The sequence below is a fragment of the Parus major genome, chromosome 17, assembly GCF_001522545.3.
Source record: "Parus major isolate Abel chromosome 17, Parus_major1.1, whole genome shotgun sequence".
NCBI lineage: Eukaryota > Metazoa > Chordata > Aves > Passeriformes > Paridae > Parus > Parus major.
Window position 1 is genome coordinate 8,514,820 of NC_031785.1, and position 9,963 is coordinate 8,524,782.

Below are 9,963 nucleotides of genomic sequence, written 5' to 3' on the forward strand. Positions count from 1 at the left end.
GGGACGCATCCCTTCCCGGGAGGGCTGAGGAAAGGTGCCAGGACTTTCCATCCTGCGCAGCTCCCAGCCGCTCTGAGCCGCGGGCAGGGCTCGGCGCGCCGATGAGCGTTGATGAGCGGGCGCGCTAATTGCGGGTCCCGCGGGGGCGGGCGCTGGGGCGGGGCGGGGGGGTCCGGTCCCGCGGCGGGGCCGCTCTGTATAACCCGTCTCCCGGCAACGGCGGCCGCGTCACTTCCTGGGGAGCCGCCGGAGAGCCACGGACAGGTGGAGCGGCGGGGCCGGTACCGGGGCTGATCGGGGCGCTCCGCTCCTGCCCCGTCCGGCTCCGCTCCTGCCCCGTCCGGTTCCGTTCCTGCCCCGTCCGGTTCCGTTCCTGCCCCGTCCGGCTCCGCTCCTGCCCCGTCCGGCTCCGCTCCTGCTCGCCTCGCTCCGGCCGCTCCATCCCCCGGTGCGCTCCCGGCTCCGCGGCGATGAGCGCGGAGCTGGACGGCGTGTCCGTGCACTCCTCCTCCTCCTCGTCGGGCTCGCTGGGCTCGGCGGCGGGGCCGGCACCGCGGCCGCTCTCGGCGAACGTGCGGCGGCTGCACCAGGCGCTCACGGCGCTGCTGAGCGAGGCGGAGCGGGAGCGCTTCATCCTCTGCCTCAATGCCTACCACGGCCGCCGCAACGTCTGCGACCTGGTGCGCTCCCTGCGCGCCCTCCTCGACGGGCCCCGCCGCCGGCAGCTGCTGCCGCTGCTGCGCCTCGTCCTGCCGCGCTCCGACCAGCTCCTCTTCGATCAGTACACGGCCGAGGGGCCCTACCTGCCGCCCCCCGGCCGCCCCCCGCCGCCCCCCGCCCCGCCGCCGCTGGTCCCGGGCGAGCTGCGGCAGGTGACGCTGCGCCGGAGCAAAGCCCACGAGGGTCTGGGCTTCAGCATCCGCGGCGGTGCCGAGCACGGTGTGGGTATCTACGTGTCGCTGGTGGAGCCGGGCTCGCTGGCCGAGCGGGAGGGGCTGCGGGTCGGCGATCAGATCCTGGGGGTCAACGGCAAGTCCCTGGACAGGGTGACCCACGCCGAGGCGGTCAAGGTGAGGCTGCTCCGCACCGAGCTCCGGTGGATGTTTCTTCCGTCCCGCCTTGTCCCGGGCTCCGCTGCGCGCCTCGTCCCGCTCTGCCTCTCCGGTGCCTGTCCGCGTCCCCCCGCTCCTCCCTTCCCTCCCCGGCTCTTGTCCCCGTGCTCCCCGTCCAGCCGCATCCCTCCCCGGGGACCGGAGCCCCCCCCGGTGCCGCTCTCCGGGACGCGGCGCTGGGAACGCGCATCCCTCGGCGGAGCGGAGCCGCTCCGGGTTTGCGGCATCGTGCGGGACCAGCCGAGCGCGGAGCCCCGCCGGAAAGTTTGCGTTGCTAATCGCGGTGCCAGCCACGGCAGGGACCGAGCTGCCGGGGTGGCTTTGGGCACGGCAGGCTCGTCCTGCGCTTCTGTCGCGGCTCTGAAGCGCAGCGGTGCTGCTCGTGCCTCGCCTGCAGCCTGGGATGCTCGTGGAAGCTGGAAATCTGCTTGAGCCGGGTTTTAAAGGATATACTCCAGCCGCTCTAGTGGGTTTCTCCTCGTAAAGATGGGGAAACTGAGGCACGGAGAAGCAGGACAGACCCACCCCAAGGGTTGCATCGTGCCCGAGGCAGGAGCAGATCCCCGATTCCCCTTTCAATGTGCGGGGGGAGAAGGAGAACGGTTACACAACTGAAAGGGCTCCCGCTCTCCCAGCACGGCTCCACATGCCCCGGAGACCTGTTGTAGCCCAGAACAGCATGGGGGCTATCGATAAAAGCTTTAATGCGGGGGGAGAACTCCATAAACCGTGGGATTTTCACCTGAAACGCGGGGTTCTGAGGCAAATACGGCTCTGAGTGTCCCAAACCATTCCCAGAGCTGATCTTGTGGCTCCGCTCGGAGCGTTCCTGAGGCTCAAACCCATTGAGCTGGAGCATCGACTTTTAGAGCAGCGATTTGTAGGCAGCGGATGGAGAGCTGGGATCTGGCGTGACAAGGCTGCTTTCCAGCTGTTTGTGCTTTAATTTTTCCATAATAAGCTAAAGTGGTTCTGTTGGGAGCCTGTTCCATGTGGAGCGTTCCCCTGACAGCGCATTAATCTTGCTCAGCTTCGAACACCTCTCCCCTGCCGACCTGTGCGTTCCCTGCCCCGGCTTTAAATCAGTGCCCTGGGCAAGGGTGCGACTTCCAGGCTGGAAATGAGTCCCTGGTAATCCTGAGAGCAGAGGAAAGGTTTGTAGGAATTCTTTTTCTCTTGTTCCCAATGATAGGACAACAGCAGGGTAAGCTTTCCAGTGTTAGTCTGCAATTTTGTGCCTTGGAGATTGCAGCCCCCACATATTTTGGTTATGGCACTGGGATGGAGAGGAACCAGGTGTCAGGAATGCTCTGCTCCATGACTTCATCTCCAATTCATCCCATTCTGCTGGGTAATTCACATCACTTTCTGTTTGTTCTCTAATATAATGTAATTGATGCCTTTTAGACATTATTAATTTTGAGTGAAACTAAGTGCTTCCTGCACAGAAATAATTCCTGGAGGACGTGGCTTGCCAAGAGCTATATTTTGTTAATATGATCCTGATAGGAAAAAGCAGCTTAGAAATTGTCTCCTTGTGAGCTGAACTTCTTTCAACAACAAATATATCACTTGCCAGGTGCTGGCACCTTCTTGAGCTCCTGGGTTCTTTTCACATCTGGGAAGGGTTTTTATGACCTACGTGGTGGTGGTGGAAACGTTTTGCTTGGGAAGAGTGGCAGAGTGATTTACAGTGCAGCTCTAATAAATCCTTGGGAGATTCTAAAATGAACCAAGTGTTAATTTGCCCTCAGATGCTGCATTTGGGAGGGGGGAAAGGAAAAGATCGTGTTCAGCGATGCTCAAGGGCAGCATTTGAAGGTTTAAGGTACAAAATACCTCAGCCCAATGTTTTGGGTGTCATTTGGAGTGTCAGAGCTGCAGGGATGAGAGGTGGTGATGGGTGGCTTTGTTTTGTGCTCTCTGCTTCTCCTTGAAACCTGGGATCTGGGGCTGGGTGCACTGACAGCTCTGCAAAGGCCTCTGGCTGTGCTCTGGTGTCCTGAGGCAGAGCAAACCTCGCTGTGTCCTGCCCTCCTCACTGCAGTGGGTCACTGGAGAGGGAAACATCAGCTCAGTTGGTCAGAGCACAGTGCTCATAACCCCAGGATTGGGGATTTGATCCCTTTATTGGCTGTTCTGAAGAGTTGGACTCGATGATCCTTGTGATGCCTTCCAGCTCAGAATATTGTGTGATAAACCAGAGATGGGTTTGGTCCTGGAATTCGTGCACACGCTGTATTTGGGATCAAATAGAGACAGGGAAAGCTGAGGAGAGAGGTTTTGTTAACACAAGCCCCTGGCTGTGTAGCTGATCTGTCTCTGCTCCTTCAGAGGAGGGGCTGTGCCGAGCTGCCCCAGCCAGAAGGTGCCTGGTGGAGCTCAGCTCTGTCCCTGTGCATGCGGTGATGCTCCGGCTCCTGCTGCGCTTCCCCGGCTCTGTCCTGCAGCCAGGAGCCGTCTGAGCAGGGCAGCCCCTCTCTCCATCACAGGCACGGCGTGCTGTGCTGACAGAAGCTGTCAGAGCTCGTTCTTGGGCCGAGTGCAGGGCTCGGGAAGGCTCCCGGGCACTTTGCGCTCCCCGAGCTGAGCGTGACAAACTTCCCGAGCCACAGATCCGCTCGAGGTGCCCGGCTGTGGCTGTGGCAGCTGCTCAGGCAGAGCAGGGAATAAATGCAATGTCTGGATTTGTTTGTGCAGCCTTGGCTGAGCGTTCCCACGGCAGGCACTGCGTTCCTTTCACAGCTCGTGGTAGCTCTGTTGCCTTTCCGTGCATGTCTGGCTGTGCAGGAGCAGCCCAGCTGCTCTCATCCCTCCTCTGGAGGAGCAGAGAGGTGCTGGCTGTGGGGCAGCAGCAATTTCTTTTTACTCCTGGAATTTTCAGGCGTTGCTCAGTGATGCACCCAAAGCAAATCCTTGCAGCAGATGGGAACTGCCACAACACCGGGCTAAGTGACCTGAGTGATGTCCCAGCTCAAAACTCACTGCTGGCCTGTGACCAGTGATGTTTGCAGATGTTTCAGCCTAAATTAGATAAAAAGTGGCATTCTGACTTCAACCACGAGATTACCTCAGCACTTCAAATCAATTCCCTTAATGACCAGCTCCTTAACCTTTACGTGAGCACTGGAGTTTTATGCCTTGTCTGCTCCGCGCTCGGCTGTTTCATCCAAATCCAATCCAAATCCAAATTAAATGACTCCATTACAATTACAGCTCCATCATTGCAGCATTCAAGAGTGCACTTTAGCAAAAGATCACCAGCATTTGAATTATGGGGCAAGTGGAGAAGTTTGTGTTGGCTGCTGTATCTTTTAGATCTCGCTTGGCTTTTTTATCAGCATTGCTATTTAGGACATTATACACTATATATATATTTATTTTACTATTTATGGTGTATATGCTGCTGTATTTTAGCATATACTGCTATATTTTAGCAGTTGTGCTGAGAGTTTGTATTGATAATCTGTCATATTTTATCCAGAGGACTTAAAAATCAAGGTGTTTGTGGTTTTAGACCATCAAAATGTTACCCAGGAAGGTGTTTCCCCATTGCTCTGGGGTTGACATTAAATTCACACTCCTTTCTCCCCCCACCCTTTATTTTTCTTGCTTTGCTGTAGGTTTTTATGTCCTTTGAATAAAAGGACATTTAGGGAAGGAGGGTACAAGAGAAAGTGGAAAAATTCCTGATTTAGGAATTGGCTGAATGAGCTACACCAGCCTCAAAGAGCTGCACTGGTGCCACCATTGGCCCTGCTGTTCCTGCTGGGCAAATCTGCATCAGCTTGACCAAAATCAACAAAACTTCACTAATTTGGATGTGCTGGGCTTGGGGAGTTTGATTTTTTGGTGCTGGTGTAAATCTGTGTTGGCTTTGCCAAAGTCCCTGGGCTGGAACTGAGTTTATTCTGAAGGAACTGGGGTAGTTCAGGTGCCCTGGGTTGGTTTTTTCAGCTGTGGAGAGAGGCTGGAGGGGGCTGGGGAAAGCTTGGGATGGGGCAGAGCTGTGGCTGACAAAGCTGAGGGTTCCAGGATGTGGCTCTGCCAGTCTGTCCTGTGCCAGCCCTGCCTGGAAGGGAGGAGGGATCACACCCAGGGGGATCTCATCCTCTCCCTGACCTGTGAGGGATGGGAATTGCATCAGGGGGTACCACATCACCCCCCAGCCTGGCATAAAGGGGGATCTCATCCCCAGCCACCACCATCTCTCTGTTCCAGCAGAGCTTTTCACTCCCTCCAGCCTTTCCATCGCCTGCTCTGATGGAAGTGTCAAGTGGGCATTGAAAAATAATTAAAAGGAGATTAAAATTCCTTTTATGTCCTGTTACTGTGGGTTTTCATGCTGGCAAACAAGGTGATCTCTTCAGAGACAGTAATATTTCATAAGAAATGACCCCAGCTGTGGGATTACTGAAAGACCTCTGAGAAATGACAGCAGAGATGTGCAGTCCTGAGCCTCACAAACATATTTAGAGCCATTTTTCTTTCCAGCCAGCTTACAATAAAGCAAATTTTGTGTGATTGTTTATTGTGATGCCCAATTAATTGATTACTGTGACCTGACCCTGCTGATTTAATCACCACAGCACTGTGGGCACGGCTCAGAGGAACGAGTGCTGCTTGCTTTGCTTGGGTTTTGACCCTTCCAAGTGCTTGGAGCTGAGGATGATGAGCCAGGCTGGGATGACTGAGGGGTGAAGGCAATCCATTGATCCCTGATTCTCTGAAGATCTCAGCCGTGTTCCTTTAACTGCTGAGTGCTCATCGCTGGTTCTGTGCTTTTAGAAGGCACTAAAGAAAGAGGCTTGGAACTTCTCCCCTTCCCAAGGGAGCTCGGGAGCTGGAGCATGGAAAAGGAGGATGTGACTCGCATCCACCCCAATAGTTAGAGTGGTAATTGTTTCCTTCATCTCTGGATCTGCTGAGAAACAAAAACCCCAAAGCTGCACTCAAAAAAAGCACTCACAGCTTAAAAGGCAGGTGCTGTGTGATGCCAGGGGCTCCTGCTGTGCCCTTCTGTCCTGCAAACAATTCCCACTTCAGCTCCTGCAGTCAGCTGGACTCGGAGGGAGAGCCTGGAAAGTGTAAAGGCACCAGGATCTCCCTCTGGGAAAAAAGGAGCACTTGAATTACCCCAGTTCCTTCAGAATAAACTCAATTCCAGCCCAGGGACTTTGGCAAAGCCAACACCAAAGAATCAAACTCCCCAAGCCCAGCACATCCAAATTAGTGGAGTTTTGTTGATTTTGGTCAAGCTGATGCAGATTTGCCCAGCAGGAACAGCAGGGCCAATGGTGGCACCAGTGCAGCTCTTTGAGGCTGGTGTAGCTCATTCAGCCAATTCCTAAATCAGGAATTTTTCCACTTTCTCTCGTCCCCTCCTTCCCTAATGCATTTAAAATGACTTTTAAAGCTCCTTCAGGGGGAGGGCTGGTGGCAGTGGCAGGACAGGGATGTGGAAGGAGCAGATCTTTGAGCACTGGAGCTGCCCAAGGTGCTGCTCCCCTCTCACTGTGAGCTCCACACGAATTCCTGCTGTGACTTGGGCTGGGCTGAAGCTGCACACCCACCCAGAGCCTGTGGGAACGTGGGTTTGGCTGCTCCACCTGGCTTAGGAGTCGCTGGTATTTGCTGCTCTGCCACTGATTTCCCTCAGTGGACAAGTTCCTTAGTCATCTGTTTCCCTTCATTTCACCAGCAAATCACAATCAGCCCTAATGAAATCAAATGACTTTATAGTGATGCACAAGATTGGAATGAGGGCCTTAATCTCTCCTCTCCTCATAATGCAGGGATGATGGGACTTGGCACCAGGACTGGCTTGTTCATCAGGGTTAGCATTGTCAGGGCATCCTGGAGTTCCTGCAGCATTAGTGTTATTTAGTGGGCTCCTTGTAAATAAACAGTTTTGTCTCAGCAGAGAAATTTATAAGATAACCTGGAGGATAAAAGATTATTTCCTTCTAGTGGCCATTGGAAGAAAACAAAAGCGTCAGAACTGGTGAATTAAAATATCCTTTACCCAGTTCCCCTGTCCTCAGGGAAGAGGATGGATTTTCTTGACACTTTCCTCAGTGCCACGGAGAATTATTCAGCTCAAAATGTCCTCAGTCAAAGTGACAAAGCAGCTGCTGATGTGATTTACCTTGGGTTCTTTTGACTGGATGCTCTGTGAGTTCTCCCAGCCACGAGCACCGAGTGCTTGGTGGGTAGAGGTGAAGCAGAGCCCTGGAGGAGCTCTGGTCCTTCCAGCTGCCTCTTGCTGGGCTCAGGAATTGCCTCGGAGCCCCTCGGGGCAGGAGGGGGCTCTGCTCTGTGCAGGCTCTGCCTGGATGTCCTCAGTGCTTCATCCAGCATCCTCCTCACTTCCCCACATTGATTCTTCCGAATTTTTTCCACCAAGGAATTAACCCTGTTTAGATAATGTGGCCTTGGTGGTGCTTCACATCACTCCACACATTGCTTGGTGTGGAGCAGAACGAGAAGACCCGAGGAAAGAGGAGTCAGTGCTTTAATCTACATTTCCCTTATGCCTCCCCCTGCCCTGAAAGCACCCGAACAGTTTTGGTTTTGCTTTGTTTCCACAATTATGTGGATTTTTCTGCTCCTTTAGAATTATCCCGGGCTTGCCTGAGGGCTGTGCTGGGCAGGGACCAGCTTGGAGGGGTGGGAGGTTGCAGAGTGGGGATGGGGAGATGTCAGCCCTTGGAGGGAGAAGGTGCTGGAGCTAAGGTTTCACTTGACCTTTCCCGGTTGAAGGGACATGGGCTTCCTGATGCCTTGGGGCTAAATGTGTGCAATCACCATAATTATACATCGATTTGCATCGATTTGCATAAGTGCCGCTACTTGAAAGCCCAACTGCTGTCCTTTGCCTTGGGAGAGGGGGAGAGGTTGGACTGTGCCTCCTGCAACTCCCATTTGTCTCCCTGCAGGGAGGCCGTGTCACCCCCGTGTGTCACCCCCGTGTCACCCCCGTGTCACCCCCGTGTGTCACCCCCGTGTCACCCCTGTGTCACCCTCGTGTGTCACCCCCGTGTGTCACCCCCGTGTCACCCCCGTGTCACCCCCGTGTGTCACCCCCGTGTCACCCCCGTGTCACTCCCCGTGTCACCCCTGTGTGTCACCCCCGTGTCACCCCCGCATCCCCTGGACCATGGTACCCACTGCTGTCCCTCCATCCGTGTTTCCCTCAGCCTCCTTCTGTGTCCTGCTCTCCCCTCCATCCTCTGGGTCATCTTTTCCTCGTTCCACTTCTCTCTCTCCCTGCTCAGGGATGAGCTGTTTGCCCACGTCAGAGAATTCCAGGCTCCCGCTTCCTCTGCTCAGATCCAGCTCCTTGGGCTCTGTCAGGCAACGTGGGGATAGACTTAAAATCATGGAATCCCAGACTGGTTTGGTTGGAAGGGACCTAAAAGCTCATCCAGTTCCATGGCAGAGACACCTCCCACTATCCCAGGTTGCTCCAAGCCCCATCCAGCCTGGCCTTGGGCACTTCCAGGGGCAGCCACAGCTTCTCGGGGCAACACTTGTTCCAAAATGCCTTATTTCCAACTGCACTCTGCAGTCTGGGCCAGGGGACAGTCTCTCCTTGCTTCACCCAGCAAATTCGGCCTTAACCAGGAGTGGCAATGGCCTTTTATCCATCCTGCCTGGAGCTGATCCCTGGAGCTGATCCCTTCCTTCCCTTGGGGGCAGGAGGTGCCTGTGCCTGCTGTCCTGTCTCTGCAGAGGAGCCTTTGAGCTGATGTGGCTCAATCCCTGTCCTGTAAAAGCTGCTACCCTGCAGCCCCTCCCCAGCAGGATTGTTGTGTTCAGTCCATCTGATCCCACAAGCTTCAACCCTCCAGAGTCCAGCAGGAACACTCCGGGATGGAGCAGGAACTGGTGGTTGGACAAACTTCTGTCAATCGCTCCCTGCACGGTGCTGGAATGTGCTGTAAAAGCTCCCTCTGCCTCCCTCCTCTGGTATCTCAGCATTTCTTTCCCTTTGCAGCTTGCCTTCTAAGCCTGTGCTGTACATTTTGGGATGTGCTGCCAAATTCCCGGTGCTTTGCTGATTGATAACCTCAGCACTGACCCAGAGTGATGCCCATTATCCCATTATCCCATTATCCCATAGCCAATATCCCACAGCCATTATTGCATGCCTGTAATCCCACGCCTGTTATTCCATGGCCATTGTCCCACAGGCATTATTCCATGTCCTTTATCCCACAGCCATTATTCCATACCCAATATCCCACACCCATTATCCCATAGCCATTATTCCATACCCAATATCCCACACCCGTTATCCCATAGCCATTATTCCATTCCTAATATTCCACACCCATTATCCCACAGCCATTATCCCATGTCCTTTATCCCATGCCCATTATCCCATTGCCATTATTCCATGCCCTTTATTCCACACCAAATATCCCACACCCATTATACCACGCCCATTATCCCACAGCCATTATTCCATACCCAATATCCCATAGCCATTATTCCATGCCCATTATCCCATACTAAATATCCCATGCCCATTATTCCATACCCAATATCCCATGCCCTTTATCCCATATCCTTTATTCCATACCCAATATCCCATAGCCATTATTCCATGCCCTTTATTCCATACCAAATATCCCACACCCATTATCCCACACCTATTATCCCACAGCCATTATCCCATGCCCATTATCCCACAGCCATTATTCCATACCCAATATCCCACACCCATTATCCCACACCCGTTATCCCATAGCCATTATTCCATTCCTAATATTCCACACCCATTATCCCACACCCATTATTCCATTCCCAATATCCCACACCCGTTATCCCACAGCCATTATTCCAT

The 9,963-nt window shown here is 54.1% G+C and overlaps 1 protein-coding gene across 3 annotated transcripts in view; it reads left to right on the forward strand.

Annotated features, from left to right (window-relative positions):
- Positions 1-265: 265 nt before the first annotated feature.
- Positions 266-9,963, forward strand: part of WHRN (whirlin) — a 41,228-nt gene continuing 31,530 nt past the window's right edge. For all 3 annotated transcript variants that reach the window (XM_015645255.3, XM_015645257.3, XM_015645256.3), the window contains exon 1: positions 266-1,070. In XM_015645255.3, coding sequence (XP_015500741.1) covers positions 471-1,070 — 600 coding nt within the window. In that variant the 5' untranslated portion in view covers positions 266-470. The remainder of the gene's footprint in view (positions 1,071-9,963) is intronic.